The sequence below is a fragment of the Siphateles boraxobius genome, unplaced genomic scaffold, assembly GCF_051911475.1.
Source record: "Siphateles boraxobius isolate OS27281-9 unplaced genomic scaffold, OSU_SipBor_1 7, whole genome shotgun sequence".
NCBI classification, from domain to species: Eukaryota; Metazoa; Chordata; class Actinopteri; order Cypriniformes; family Leuciscidae; genus Siphateles; species Siphateles boraxobius.
This window is the reverse complement of record NW_027509197.1, coordinates 32,903,281-32,919,123: the sequence shown is the minus strand read 5'-3', so window position 1 is coordinate 32,919,123 and position 15,843 is coordinate 32,903,281. Positions and strand designations below refer to the sequence as shown.

The following is a 15,843-nucleotide window of genomic DNA, read 5'->3' as shown; positions in this document are numbered from 1 at the left end:
TGTTCTAGATGTCTAATAAAAGTGTTGTTTGTAGATGTTCCGGGACCTGTGAAGAACCTGCATGTTGTTGACACTGCTGATGGTGAGGTCAGCCTCGCTTGGGAGGAACCGGAAGGTGATGGCGGAAGCAAGATCTTGGCTTATGTGGTTGAGAGACGAGATGTCAAACGCAAGACCTGGACAATGGCCACAGACCGTGCTGACATTCCAGAGTATTGTGTTGGTGGATTGCAGAGGGACAACATGTATTTCTTCCGTGTATGTGCTCGCAATAGAGTTGGGAATGGAGAGACTGTTACCACAGACGAGGCAGTTCAAGCCAAAAACAAATTTGGTGAGCTGTGCTTTAGTTTATTTCTTCATTTGCTTGTTAAGTCTGTTATGCACCACTGTTTCCAACAACAAACTGTGTTAATATGCACTCACAATGTGTTTTAATACAGAAAAATCATGATCCTAATCTTATCTTCATACCGAAATCTCAGATGGTCAGACAATGATTTATCTTTTATAAATCGTTGAAATATTGGTGCCCGGGATGCTGTCAGCCTTGAGACTGTAGTGTACATTGTGAGTTTTTAAAATCTTAGCTTAAATGTGTGATATGAATAAAAGGTGCTCACAAATGGCTGTTGAAATGGTATTTTCAATTGAACGGAGTAGAAGCTTGGCCCCAGAAACAGTACATCCTTACATCACGAGACTTAACAACCGGATTGTGTGGTAAGAGTTGAGACTGTAACAACTAATCAAAGATTTTCTTAAAAATATTTTTATTCATTCTTCTGCTTCTAACAGATGTGCCTGATGCACCTCAAAAGGTTATGGTTGGAGTTGTCAATAGGCTAGGTGCCACTGTGTCCTGGGAACCACCACTGTTTGATGGAGGATCTGAGATCACATCTTATATCATTGAACTCCGTGACAGAACCTCTCTGAAATGGGAGCCTGTTATGGTGGTCAAAGCTGAGGATCGCACAGCCACACTCAGTGATGTTGTTGAAAACAAGGAGTACATCTTCAGGGTCAGAGCTGAGAACAAAGCTGGAATTGGCCAGCCAAGCGCTGCCACAGATCCAGTGAAGATAATGGATCCCATTGGTTAGTAGGGTTTATATTTTTTTCATTATGTCTTGAGTTGTTGCAAAACCCAGTGTCAAACTTTCAATTTTGTTTTTCCTATCACAGAGAGGCCAAGTCCACCTCTGAACTTCAACTACACAAATCAGACCAAAGACTCTGTTCAGCTGTCATGGGAAATGCCCATCAGCAATGGAGGCAGCATGATTACAGGCTACATCATTGAGAAGTGCCAAGATGGCACTGACAAGTGGCTGAGATGTAATGCTAGACTTTGCCCTGACCTTTACTACAGGGTATGTCATCTTGACTAATTTTGAATTTAACAATACTAATTTATTATCTTATTAAAGGATTATTTTGTTTTATAATGTGTTCATTTATGTTTCCTATATCCTATATTAAGGTTTCTGGTCTGAAGTTTGGTGAGAAATATCACTACAGAGTTTGTGCAGAAAATGCTGCTGGGGTTTCTGATCCAGCTGATTCAATTGGGCCACTTTTAGCTGATGACCCGCATGGTAAACTATTTACACTTTAGGCCTTATCCCCTTAAAGACAGATGAAATACACACACATTATTTTAACTGCTTTTTCATTTTATTTTTCCGCCCTTAGTGGGTCCCACTATGGACATCAGTGGTTTTAAAAATGGTCTGGAGGTCATTGTACCCAATGCTCTTATCATCCGAGTTCCCATTACGGGATATCCTATGCCTAAACCCAAGTGGACATTTGGTGACAAAGAGCTCACCACAGGTGACCGTGTTTCCTTGGTCACAAAGCCTACATTCACTGAACTGGTTGTTGCGCCAAGTGTGCGTCCCGACAAGGGAACATATTCCTTACAACTGGAGAATGATGTGACAACCATATCTGGAGAGATCGAAGTCAATGTTATTGGTATGCAAATCATTTTAATATCTTGTTTTTGGTTTTGCACAGCAATTATTGTACAATCCTATTTTTGGCATCTTTCAGCATGTCCAAGTGCACCCAAAGACTTCAAAGTTGCAGAGGTGACCAGACATCATGTGCATCTAATGTGGGAAGCACCAGAGTATGATGGAGGCAGCCCTGTTAGTGGGTACAATATTGAGAAAAGAGAGGTTTCCCGCAAGACCTGGGTCAAGGTGAGGTGTTTTTAACAGTTATTTGTTAACACTATTTGTACACTCAGTGAAACATTTAGGTTCTAACAACATCTACACTTCAGGTGATGTCAGGCATACAGGACCTTGAGTACACTCTCACAGATGTCATTGAGGGCAAGGAGTACTTGTTCAGTGTTATTGCTTGCAACAAATGTGGACCTGGAGAGCCAGCATACATTGATGAACCTGTGAATGTGTCCTCCCCAGCCAGTAAGTCTTAAAAAGTGTTACACAGGCATAATGTTTTTATAATACTTAATATCATTCCATTAGTTTGAGGGTTATGAAATAAAGAACAGTATGACAGTGTATGAAACTTGTTTGAAATACAGCTGTGCCTGATCCTCCTGAGAACCTGAAATGGAGGGACAAATCAGCAAAAAGCATCTTTCTGCTTTGGGAACCTCCCAGATATGATGGTGGTGCTGCTGTTAAGGGCTACATTGTTGATAAATGTCAGCGTGGCACTGACAAATGGGAAGCCTGTGGAGATCCCATACCTGAGCTTAAGTGAGTAATGATTCTTCACGAGCTTCCCGAGAATGGAACATACTGTAACTAAAACATATAATTGTTTTTTATAATTATTCAGATACATCTGTAATCTATCTCATTACACTATTCTCAGGTTCCAGGTGACTGGTCTTATTGAAGGTCAATGGTATGCCTATCGCGTGAGAGCAGTGAACAGACTTGGAGCCAGCCGACCATGCAAGGCTACAGACGAGATCCTTGCTGTGGATCCTAAAGGTTAGTGATCAAGGTCCACCGATATAATAGTTAAATAGTAGTTAGAATCCGATATATTCACATTTTTTATTTTATTAAAGAACCACCAGAGATCCAGCTGGATGCGAAGCTTCTTGCAGGCTTGACTGCCAGGGCTGGAACTAAGATTGACCTGCCTGCTGATGTGCTTGGCAAGCCAGAGCCAAGAGTAAAATGGACAAAAGCTGATCTTGTCCTGAAACCAGAGGATAGGATTAGTATTGACACAAAACCTGGCCATTCAACACTGTCCATTGCAAACACAACCAGATCTGACACAGCGACCTATATTATTGAGGCTGTCAATACAAGTGGCCGTGCCACTGCAACGGTTGACGTCAACATTCTTGGTAGGGTGTTGCTTTACATAATCTGTAATTTCAGCATAATGGAATTGAAAAAAAAGTAGTAATTTGATCTTTTTGGTGTGTTTGAAAACAGATAAACCTGGCCCTCCGGCTGCTTTTGATATCTCTGAAATCACCAATGAATCCTGCTGTCTGGCATGGAATGCCCCCAGAGATGATGGTGGCTCTCCAGTAACCAATTACATTGTTGAGATGAGACCCACAGATAAAGAAGAGTGGAAGAAACTGTCTGCCACAATAAAACAAACTGCTTTCAAAGCCTGCAAACTGGTGTCTATGAAGGAATATGTCTTCAGGGTGTCTGCTGAGAACCAATATGGCATAGGGACTCCTGCAGAGCATGTGCCTATTGTTGCAAAGTATTCATTTGGTAATTGTACATGTCACTATTGTACATTTTCACATAAGTTTCTTTATCTCACCTTATTTACAAAATGAATTATCTTTGTCACTCAGATACTCCTGGGGCACCAACCAGGGTTCAGCCTTCTGATATCACAAAGGATGCTGTAACTCTAACTTGGTATGAGCCTGATGAAGATGGTGGAAGCCCCATCACTGGTTACTGGGTTGAGAGATTTGATCCTGAGACTGACAAATGGATCAGGTGTAACAAGCTTCTAATTAAGGACACAACATACAGGTAGGATAATTGTTTGCATTGTGTCTGCATTTAAAAGGTGAAGGAAGGGCAAAATAATTCTCAAAATAAGTTACCTTTTAAGGGTGAAAGGTTTGCCAACAAAGAAGAAGTACAGTTTCCGTGTTTTGGCTGAGAATCTTGCTGGACCAGGAAAGCCAAGTGCTGAGACTGGCCAAGTTTTGATTAAAGATCCAATTGGTAAGTTACAGTTTTATTTTCAAAAGTTGAGGCAATTAAATCATTAAAATTTGAAGTCCTGAATTTCAAATGTTGTTGTTTTAGATCCTCCTTGGGCTCCTGGGAAACCATTCATCAAAGACATTGCCAAGACTTCAGCACACCTGCAGTGGACCAGGCCTGAGCATGATGGCGGTGCTAAGATTGAGTCCTACATAATTGAGCTTCAAAAGAGTGGAACTGAGGAATGGGTTCGTGTAGCTGAGGATGTACCAACAACCGAGCATTTATTGAAGGGTCTGATGGAGAAGCAAGAGTATTCATTTAGAATCAAGGCCATCAATGTAGCTGGAGAGAGTGAACCCAGTGATCCAAGTGACCCTGTTGTATGCAAAGAGAGATTGTGTAAGTGTTGACAGAAAGTTTGAAAACTGATTTGTTCTAAACATTATGGTCATTATAGTCAACAATTAGATATCAAAATCATATCATATCAAGAATATATCTAAATATCAGTATCTAGATATATCAATAAGCATTACATTTAATTGAATTTTTGGACTGCGTGACAAAGTATTAACCAAGTTACTTGCTCATTAAAAATCAGAATTTAGTCATATTCTAATTATGTATATAATGTAAATACCAATACCATAACTTGAGTTCATTTAAAATGCATATAAGCACTGTGCACAGTACGAGTTAAAGCATGTAAATATGTTTTTCTAAATAATAGCTTAACCAGAATATTAATCGTAAATGTGATCAATGTCCATTGTCAATTATTGTTTATATAAAGATATAAAAGTCTAATTGCATTGCAAACCCCAGTTTTCAAATGATACATTTTCTTATTTTTATATTCAACTGCAGTGATGATAATAATATTATTTTTGTCATTCTCATTTGACCAGATCCTCCAAATGCCCCACGTTGGCTTGAGGTGGTTAACATTACTAAAATCAACTGTGACCTGAAGTGGACTGAACCAGATAGTGATGGTGGCTCTCCGATCACCAACTATGTTGTTGAAAAGAGAGATGTCAGACGCAGGGCCTGGCAGGCTGTGGACACCACAGTAAAAGATACCAAGTATACTGTCACTCCACTTAATGAAGGCTCTCTCTATGTGTTCCGTGTTGCTGCTGAGAATGCAGTTGGAGTAAGCGAGTTCAATGAACTAGAGGACTCTGTTTTGGCCAAAGATACTTTCAGTAAGTTGAACTACATGTCATATATAATATGTTTTAATATAATATTGTACACATTAATAATATATATATATATATATATATATATATATATATATATATATACACTGAACAAAATTATAAACGCAACACTTTTGTTTTTACCCCCATTTTTCATGAGCTGAACTCAAAGATCTAAGACTTTTTCTATGTACACAAAATACCTATTTCTCTCAAATATTGTTCACAAATCTGTCTAAATCTGTGTTAGTGAGCACTTCTCCTTTGCCGAGTTAATCCATCCACCTCACAGGTGTGGCATATCAAGATGCTGATGTAAATTATTTTATTTCAATAACGAATTAGAGTAAAAACATAAGTTAATGCAAAAAGTACCATATGTTCAGTTTTCATGTTTTCATACAATGTGTTGGGTGTTGATTATTATATCTAAACAATAAAATAGCATCTGAATTTAGGCTAAAAGTCTAGGCTTTGTTGTTGACCTTTAATGTTATAGTAATGTTGCGGGCTCCCTATATAGTTTACAGCATTAGCAGATCTTTTTTTTTATCCTTGCGAAACGTTTAATTGTAATTGAATTAAAACAATAAAATGCACCTGTGTTCGTTGTTCATAACATACGCCTGCCCATACCATAACCCCACTGCCACCATGGGCCACTCGATCCACAACGTTGACATCAGCAAACCGCTCACCCACACGACGCCATACACGCTGTCTGCCATCTGTCCTGTACAGTGAAAACCGGGATTCATTCATGAAGAGAACACCTCTCCAAAGTGCCAGATGCCATTGAATGCAGTCAGGTTGAGACCCTGATGAGGACGACGAGCATACAGATGAGCGTCCCTGAGACAGTTTCTGACAGTTTGTGCAGAAATTCTTTGGTTATATAAACCAATTGTTGCAACAGCTGTCCGGGTGGCTGCTCGCAGACTATCTTGGAGGTGAAGATGCTGGATGTGGAGGTCCTGGGCTGGTGTGTTACACGTGGTCTGCGGTTGTGAGGCCGGTTGGATGTACTGCCAAATTCTCTGAAACTCCCTTGGAGACTGCTTATGGTAGAGAAATGAACATTAAATTCACAGGCAACAACTCTGGTGGACATTCCTGCAGTCAGCATGCCAATTGCACGCTCTCTCAAAACTTGCGACATCTGTGGCATTGTGCTGTGTGATAAAACTGCAGATTTTAGAGTGACCTTTTATTGTGGCCAGCCTAACACACCTGTGCAATAATCATGCTGTCTAATCAGCATCTTGATATGCCACACCTGTGAGATGGTTGGATTATCTCTGTCATGGAAGGGAAGGTCCATGGAAGGGAACCGAAACAGGGGGTGATGGTTTAACCGGGGACCAGGGTAAAACAGAGTGTCTATCGGGCGGCCAGGGCGAAGCAGAAAGTCCATCGGGCGGCCAGGGCGAAGCAGACAGTCCATCGGGGGGCCAGGGCGAAGCAGACAGTCCATCGGGCGGCCAGGGCAAAGCAGACAGTCCATCGGGCGGCCAGGGCGAAGCAGACGACCCGTCGGGCGGCCAGGGCGAAGCAGACGACCCGTCGGGCGGCCAGGGCGAAGCAGACGACCCGTCGGGCGGCCAGGGCGAAGCAGACGACCCGTCGGGCGGCCAGGGCGAAGCAGACGACCCGTCGGGCGGCCAGGGCGAAGCAGACGACCCGTCGGGCGGCCAGGGCGAAGCAGACGACCCACGGGCGGCCAGGGCGGTGAAGACGACCCCTCGGGCGGCCAGGGCGGTGAAGACCCCTCGGGCGGCCAGGGCGGTGAAGACCCCTCGGGCGGCCAGGGCGGTGAAGACCCCTCGGGCGGCAAGGGCGGTGAAGACCCCTCGGGCGGCAAGGGCGGTGAAGACCCCTCGGGCAGCAAGGGCGGTGAAGACCCCTCGGGCGGCCAGGGTGGTGAAGATCCTTCGGGTGGCCATGGCGGTGATGACCAGGGCGAAGACGACCACTCAGGCGACCACGGCTCAGGAAAAGGAACAGACACCGGCTCAGGATCAGACACTGGCTCCGGCTCAGGAACAGACGATGGCTCCGGGTCAGGAACAGACGATGGCTCCGGCTCAGGAACAGACGATGGCTCCGGCTCAGGAACAGACGATGGCTCCGGCTCAGGAACAGACGATGGCTCCGGCTCAGGAACAGACGATGGCTCCGGCTCAGGAACAGACGATGGCTCCGGCTCAGGAACAGACGATGGCTCCGGCTCAGGAACAGACGATGGCTCCGGCTCAGGAACAGACGATGGCTCCGGCTCAGGAACAGACGATGGCTCCGGCTCAGGAACAGACGATGGCTCCGGCTCAGGAACAGACGATGGCTCCGGCTCAGGAACAGACGATGGCTCCGGCTCAGGAACAGACGATGGCTCCGGCTCTGGAACAGACACCAAAACTGGAACAGCCACAAGAACAGAAACAAACACAGAAACAAACACTGGTTCAGGAACAGATGCTGGCTCCGGCTCAGGTACAGCAGACACTGGCTCTGGAACAGCAGACACTGGCTCCGGCTCTGGAACAGCAGACACTGGCTCCGGCTCTGGAACAGCAGACACTGGCTCCGGCTCTGGAACAGCAGACACTGGCTCCGGCTCTGGAACAGCAGACACTGGCTCCGGCTCTGGAACAGCAGACACTGGCTCCGGCTCTGGAACAGCAGACACTGGCTCCGGCTCTGGAACAGCAGACACTGGCTCCGGCTCTGGAACAGCAGACACTGGCTCCGGCTCTGGAACAGCAGACACTGGTTCCGGCTCTGGAACAGCAGACACTGGTTCCGGCTCTGGAACAGCAGACACTGGTTCCGGCTCTGGAACAGCAGACAGCAGCAGGATCCGAGCCAGACGCTCTAGATAGTCCAGGTCCAGGAAGGCAGACAGAACGTGAACAGTCTCTGACTGGGCAGACGGGACGTGACCATTCTCTGACTGGGCAGACGGGACGTGACCATTCTCTGACTGGGCAGACGGGACGTGAACAGTCTCTGACTGGGCAGACGGGACGTGACCATTCTCTGACTGGGCAGACGAAACGTGAACAGTCTCTGACTGGGCAGACGGAACGTGAACGGTCTCTGGGATAACAGCGGACTGCACTAGGACGTCCTCTGACACCACCGCATGCTGTACAGGGACGGCCTCCGAAATGATTGCGTGTTGCACAGGGACAGTCTCCAAAACGCCCGCGCACTGCACAGGGATGACCTCCGAAACGGCCGCATGCTGTACAAGGACGGCTTCTGAAATGACCGCATGCTGTACGAGGACGGCCTCCAAAACGATCGCACGCTGCACAGGAACGGCCTCTGAAATGATCGCATGCTGTGCAGAGATGACCACCGGGCGTTGGGGAGATAAGAGGCCCTTCTCCTCCTCCTTCCTTGATGGCGAAGTGCAGCCTTAGTACCAGACTTGACCGGCGGTGAGGACTCCAAACCGGATGAAACCAGCGACGATGATCTTGTGCTGGGCGGAACCAGCTGCGAAGATCTTGTACAGGGCGGAATCAGCGGCGAGGATCTCATGCTGGGCCAGTCCGGCGGCTCCGGGCCATAAAAATTGTTAGGCGGAGGACGGTGTCGTGGAACTTGTTGACCACCTCCTCCCATGCAACCTCCCCGAGTTCCGGAAAACCTCGCCAGCCGTGTCCCCAGAAACGACTCACCATTTCTGCTGGAAGACTTCGCTGAGGTTTTAGCTGCTGCTGCTTCCACAGTTAGCTGGGCCCATAAGGTTTTAAAACATTGGTGAATATTTAGACGGGGCGCTTCCTCCCCAACCTGCAACCCTCCTTTCTGCGGCCCCCTTCTTTCCCCATATACGGGAGAAGGATTACAGATACCCGAACTGCTGGATCTGTTCATAAGGACGGAGTCGTTCCGTCACGACACACACGGGAGATAGACAGCAGATCCAAGTGCAGTAAGGATGTTTTAATGGGTAATCCGTAAAGCGTAAATCCAGTCCAGGCAAAGGTCAAATACCGTGTAAACAATCCAAATACAAAAATAACAAAACACAAGGAACAATCAGGAACAGACATAACAACGACTCTGTAACACATACTGACACAGACATGGAATATATACACACAGATCTAACAAGACTAACAATGAACAGCTGGGACAATGATTACAGGGAACAGCTGAGTGTAATGAACAGTGATAAGTGACAGACAGAATGCTGGGAATTGTAGTCAATGTGAAGGACACCGTGAAAACGAGGATCTCTAGTGACACCCAGGGAAACACAAACCAGACAATGTGACAATCTCGGCCAAGGAGAAGTGCTCACTAACACAGATGTAGACAGATTTGTGAGCAATTTTTGAGAGAAATAGGCCTTCTGTGTACATAGAAAAAGTCTTAGAACTTTGAGTTCAGCTCATGAAAAATAGGGGCAAAAACAAAAGTGTTGTGTTTATAATTTTGTTCAGTGTGTGTGTGTATATATATATATATATATATATATACACACATTTTATATATATAAATATATATATATACATTTTTTGTTGTTTTTTCATTAAAATGTGTCATTTATGTCCTCTATAGCAACCCCTGGACCACCCTACGTGTTGACTGTTGTGGAGGTGTCCAAGAGACATGTTGACCTGAAATGGGAGCCACCCAACAGTGATGGTGGAAGACCCATCACCAAGTATGGACACATTTTACATTGGTTTTGTTAAATGTAAATAAAATTGTGTGTTTGCACATGGTGTTCAAAGCAAAACAATTGTCTCATGAATTGCTCTTTTAATAGGTATGTTATTGAGAAGAAAGAGAAGTTAGGCACACGCTGGGTAAAGTCTGGAAAGACATCTGGCCCTGAATGCAAGTACAGGGTGACTGATGTTGATGAGGGCAGTGAGGTGCAGTTCCAGGTCCGTGCTGAGAATGAAGCTGGAGTTGGCCATCCAAGTGAACCTACTGTTTTCATGGTCATTGAGGATCCCATAAGTATGTTTAGTTAATGCATAATTACATAGCATGCAACACATACTAATGCTCAAGTACTGATAGATGATTATGTACGCCACATAATATGTATTGATTTATGTGTTGTTGTTTTGTTAGGTCCACCTTCTCCCCCAATTGAAGTCCAGATTGTTGATGCCAGCAGAGAGCACATCAACATTACATGGAAAGCTCCAGAAAAGAATGGAGGATGTCCAGTCACAGGCTACCATGTTGAGCTGTCTGAAGCTGGAACTGAGAAGTGGATGAGGATTAATCCCCGTCCTGTCAAAGAGCTTAGGTTTAAGGCTGAAGAAGGCATCATTCCTGAGAAAAAATATGTTTTGAGAGTTCGTGCTATCAATGCTATTGGAGTCAGTGATCCCTCTGAAATTTCAGATGGTGTCTTTGCCAAAGACCCTGACAGTAAGGACTATTAAATTATTAAGTGTGTGTGTGTGTGTGTGTGTGTGTGTGTGTGTGTGTGTGTGTGTGTGTGTGTGTGTGTGTGTGTGTGTGTGTGTGTGTGTGTGTGTGTGTGTTTACACTTATTCATTTTTCAATATTTTAAAGGTGCACCAACCATGGATCTCGAGACTCAAGATATTGTGGTTGTTGAGGGTGAGAAGATGAATATAAAAATCCCATACAGAGCAATTCCAAAACCATCAATGGTCTGGAAAAAGGGTGACACTGAATTAAAGACTGAAGATAGACTGACATTGACATGTGAACTTAATCGTGTTCAACTGGAGCTTCTCAAGTGTAAACATGAAGATGCTGGCGTGTACACTGTTACTATCGTGAATGGTCTGGGTTCAGTAACTGGCACAATCAATGTGAATGTAATCGGTAAGAAACTGTGTAACTATATAAATTAGCTTTAACTGATTCACACTTATCATACCTACTGCTTAAAAATCAAGCTTAATGCCTCATTACATTTTTCATTAAAAGGCCTGCCTGGACAATGTAAGGACATCTCTCCGAGTGAGGTCACCAAGAACTCTTGCAAAATATCTTGGGAGCCTCCAGAAAGTGATGGTGGTAGCCCAATCTTGCACTATGTTCTAGAGCGTAGGGAAGCTCAGAAGAAGACATTTTTGCCTGTGATGTCTGGAGACAATGTTTTAAGCTTTCTGGTCAAAGATCTTATGCTCAATAGTGAATATTACTTCAGAGTGAAGGCTGTTAACAAAATTGGGTTTGGCGAGTTTCTCGAACTCCGTAATCCTGTTTTAACAGAAGAACAGAAACGTAAGTATACATTTTATTGTTATTAATTTTTATTTTATGTACAATCTCTCTGGTCATGTTTGTCGTTCTTTTTTCTATTATTATGACTATTATTATTATTACTATTATTATTATATTACAGAACATCCAGACCCACCAACTGAGGTTGAGGGACAAAATCCCACCTCAAATTCTATCACTGTTACTTGGATGGCACCACCATATGATGGTGGATGCCCAATCACAGGGTACATTCTTGAGAAGATTGAAAAAGATGGTGACAGATTTGAGAGATGCGTTCCAAATCTGGTACCTGGTTTCTCCTACACTGTCACTGGCTTGACAGAAGGAAAAGAATACCAGTTCCGTGTCCGTGCAGAGAACATTGCAGGAGCAAGTGACCCATCTCGCAGTACACCACTGATTAAGGCTGCTGATCCTGTTGGTATGTTAAAAACAAATCAAAATCTGTTACTGCTCTACTTTTGAGTATAAACGTTTTTTGATGTGTCAAAAAAAACATTAAATGTCACTTTTTTTACTTTACTTTTTTTTACACTTTATTACATTTTCTGCTTTAGAACCACCAAAGGTATCACTTCATGCCCGTATTGCATCTGGCCTCAATATCAAAAAGGGAGAGGAGATTAGATTGGATGCTTACATATCTGGATCTCCCTACCCAACTGTAACATGGCTCAGAAATGATGAGAATGTCAGGCAGCCGCCAGCTAAGAAGAAACCAGAAATTGTGAAGAAGAAAAAGAAGAAGTCTGTGCAGCCTGAACCTGAAGAAGAATTCCATCCACCACTTTTAGATCGCTTGTCATTTGACCAGACCAAAAGCAGTGAGACTGCTCTGATGGTGCGAGATGCCATCAGATCTGACCATGGAAATTTCACTATTAGAGTTGAGAATACCCATGGTTTTGCAACAGCATCTTGTGACGTCAATGTTCTTGGTATGTTATTTTTGAAACTACTATGGGTATCTCCTTAAGCATTTAACAACAAACATGATGTATTAACATTTCTGTCTGTTATAACTTACAGATAAACCTGGCACCCCTGTGAACTTTAGGTTTGATGAGATCAGGAACATCTCTGTTGTTTGCACTTGGGATGCACCTCTTGATGATGGTGGCAGTGAGATCATCAACTACATACTGGAAAAGAAAGACAACACAACAGATGAAATTGGTTGGGTAACTGTGACCTCGACTCACAAGGGATACAATTACCTTGTGACCAAGCTTATTGAAGGAAAGGAGTACATCTTCAGAGTCACAGCTGAAAACAAGTTTGGCTGTGGAAATCCATGCTACTCTGAACCACTTATTGCGAAGAATCAATTTGGTAAAGTTATATTTTAGCTATACTTTGAACAGTAGTTGGCTTATATTATAGTTTATTTGAGTTTTTTGATTATTGTTTTTCAGAACCACCTGATGCTCCCAACATGCCAAGAATTGGAGAGGTCACCTCCAGCACAGTTGCCCTCAGCTGGCATGAGCCAAAAGACAATGGTAGCCCTATCTTGGGCTATTGGGTTGAGAGACGTGAAGTCAACAGCAAATATTGGATTAGAGTAAATGCTAATCTTCTTAGTGCACTGACAGTTAAGGTTGAGGGTCTTATGGAAGGCCTTGTTTACGTCTTTAGAGTATGTGCCGAAAATCTTGCTGGGCCAGGAGAATTCAGTGTACCAACTGACCCTCAAACTGCAATGGATGCAATCTGTAAGTGTGGAAAATGAAAACTAAACATTAAAAGTATGGCTGTCAATTGATTTAAATATTTAATTGTAATTAGTTTTATTTTTTTGCATTATCAACATATTTATTTCCTTTGTTTTAAGCTGTAATTATTTGTTTTGGTAGTTTGTATAGAGGATATTAATTGTGTAAATTTATGGAACAGTGGGCTTTACTCAAAATAGCAGATTCTTTGTCAACCTGTATTGAAACTCATGGTTTATACTAAGTGGATTTAAATGACCTTATTATTTGATAAAATGTAACCATTTTTTGCAGTGCCACCTGGTCCACCTGTACCAAAAATTGTTGATGTCACAAATACTACTATCGATATCAGTTGGATACCTCCATTGTACAACGGTGGTGGAGAAATCCTTGGATATCATGTTGAGCGCTGTCTGGTTGGAGAGAAGGATTGGGTCCGCTGCACTGAGTTTAGATGCAAAGACCGCAAGTATACCGTGACTGGTCTGACTGAAGGAGCTGATTATTACCTTCGCGTGTATGCTGTAAATGATGCAGGACATGGAGCCCCAGGCATGACGGAACCTGTTCAGGCCAAAGAACCTGAAGGTATGTTGAATTTTTTTTTTTTTTTTTAATTTCGACAAATAGAGTGCAAAGAGGATCTGAAGCTCTAAAAAATATATTTTTCAAACACTCAACCTAAATTAAGCTGTTACTCAATATTATTTAACACACATTTGAGCAATTATAATCAAATATTTAAATCTGCATTGATTCAACAGAATCCCCAGGGGTTGAGTTTGATATCTCTGTAAGGAATGGAGTCATCATTAGAGCTGGAGAAACATTGCGTCTCCCTGCTGTTGTAACTGGGCGACCTGTACCAGAGGTTAAGTGGACAAAGGATGATGCGGAGCCAGACAAGGAGCATGTAGTTATTGAGTCAGAAGTAAAGAACAGCACTTTAAGCATTAAAAATGCTTTGAGATCTGACCATGGCATATACCAGATCACAGGCACCAACCCCAGTGGAACCAAGTCTGCCTCTGTTAAGGTGGATGTGATGGGTAAGTAAAAGTATTTTCTTTAAAAAAGTTTCAGAAAATTGTTTGCTTTTTTAATTCTGAAATGTGGGATATGTTCTTGATTTTTTTTGTGTGTGTGTGTGTGTGTGTGTGTGTGTGTGTGTGTGTGTGTGTGTGTGTGTGTGTGTGTGTGTGTGTGTGTGTGTGTGTGTGTGTGTGTTTTGGACAAAAGATGTTCCCGGACCAGTGGTTGATCTTAAGACAGTTCATGTGAGCAAGAAGATGATTTCATTCACCTGGTCAGATCCTCTGGATAATGGTGGAAGTGACATAATGGGCTATGTTGTTGAGAGAAAGGATGCCAAAATGCACATTTACAGACAACCCCTGGAAGTCGCCAGTTGCAAATGTGACATTGTTGGTCTGCTTGATGGAGAAGAATACATGTTCCGTGTAGTTGCAAGGAACAAGTATGGCCTTGGGGCTCCTGTTGACCTTGGACCCGTTTTAGCAGTGGATCCCAAAGGTAAATACAACAGAGTATATAGTGAATTTATATCTTGTATATGAACATATATTTGAATTACAATTTTTTTATATTTTTGTATTGTTTTAATATTCATACAAAAGGGATAAACAACTTTCTTAAAATTTTAGGAGTTCCATCTGCCCCAGAGAAATTGCACTATACGGAAAGGACCAAGAACACTATTACTTTGACTTGGGAACCTCCTCGTAGTGATGGCGGTTCTCCAATCCGAGGCTACTATATTGAAAAGACGAGACAAGACAGCAATGAATTTGATGTCGCCAACCGTCAACTCTGCAAAGACCTCACCATCACTCTGGAAAATTTGTCTGAGAACATGATGTATGACTTCAGAGTGAAAGCTGTCAATGAGGTTGGTGATGGAGAACCATCCAAACCAATCAGTGTCAATATTCAGGATGACGAACGTATGTATCACTCCCTATAATATAAATAATTTACCAATTCTGAAAGCCTATATAGTTGGAGTTTGCTAATAAAAATCATGCCTTAACATTTTCATTGATATTTTCCTCTATTTTAGATTCACCAACTGTTAAGTGGTTGAAATTCTTTAAAAGTGATGCCATTATTGTCAAGAAAGGAGCAGCTATTGAAATTCCTGCTGAAATTTTTGGCCTACCCTTGCCTACATTTGAGTGGACAAAGAATGCAGTAGTTATTGACCAACCCACTGAGACAATGATGTTGGAATCAGAGGAGATTAGCAGACAAACTATCAACACCAAAATAGGTATTCCTGAAACTGTAAGACAAGACACAGGCATATACAAGTTAACTGCCACAAATACCCGTGGAGTAGGTCAACGCACAATCCGTGTGGATATCTTGGGTAAGCCTTTAAATTTTATTCAGTACTTAAGCTTATTGATTTTCCACTGCATGGAAGTAGTATTGGGTGTTAAAAGTGACACAGTAACTTATTAC

At 43.0% G+C, this 15,843-nt stretch overlaps 1 protein-coding gene across 1 annotated transcript in view; it reads left to right on the top strand.

Annotated features, from left to right (window-relative positions):
• ttn.1 (titin, tandem duplicate 1) overlaps positions 1-15,843 on the top strand; it is a 156,107-nt gene that overhangs the window by 68,261 nt on the left and 72,003 nt on the right. Inside the window, exons 98-126 of the mRNA XM_077215909.1 lie at positions 35-334; positions 799-1,101; positions 1,189-1,376; positions 1,487-1,601; positions 1,699-1,983; positions 2,062-2,213; positions 2,297-2,444; positions 2,567-2,744; positions 2,863-2,984; positions 3,065-3,352; positions 3,444-3,740; positions 3,827-4,013; positions 4,096-4,211; positions 4,296-4,595; positions 5,105-5,404; positions 9,977-10,082; positions 10,188-10,384; positions 10,502-10,807; positions 10,955-11,233; positions 11,339-11,638; positions 11,760-12,062; positions 12,199-12,579; positions 12,671-12,973; positions 13,057-13,356; positions 13,651-13,947; positions 14,124-14,408; positions 14,599-14,892; positions 15,024-15,323; positions 15,440-15,748. Of these exons, the coding sequence (XP_077072024.1) occupies positions 35-334; positions 799-1,101; positions 1,189-1,376; positions 1,487-1,601; positions 1,699-1,983; positions 2,062-2,213; positions 2,297-2,444; positions 2,567-2,744; positions 2,863-2,984; positions 3,065-3,352; positions 3,444-3,740; positions 3,827-4,013; positions 4,096-4,211; positions 4,296-4,595; positions 5,105-5,404; positions 9,977-10,082; positions 10,188-10,384; positions 10,502-10,807; positions 10,955-11,233; positions 11,339-11,638; positions 11,760-12,062; positions 12,199-12,579; positions 12,671-12,973; positions 13,057-13,356; positions 13,651-13,947; positions 14,124-14,408; positions 14,599-14,892; positions 15,024-15,323; positions 15,440-15,748 (7,239 nt within the window). The remainder of the gene's footprint in view (positions 1-34; positions 335-798; positions 1,102-1,188; positions 1,377-1,486; positions 1,602-1,698; positions 1,984-2,061; positions 2,214-2,296; positions 2,445-2,566; positions 2,745-2,862; positions 2,985-3,064; positions 3,353-3,443; positions 3,741-3,826; positions 4,014-4,095; positions 4,212-4,295; positions 4,596-5,104; positions 5,405-9,976; positions 10,083-10,187; positions 10,385-10,501; positions 10,808-10,954; positions 11,234-11,338; positions 11,639-11,759; positions 12,063-12,198; positions 12,580-12,670; positions 12,974-13,056; positions 13,357-13,650; positions 13,948-14,123; positions 14,409-14,598; positions 14,893-15,023; positions 15,324-15,439; positions 15,749-15,843) is intronic.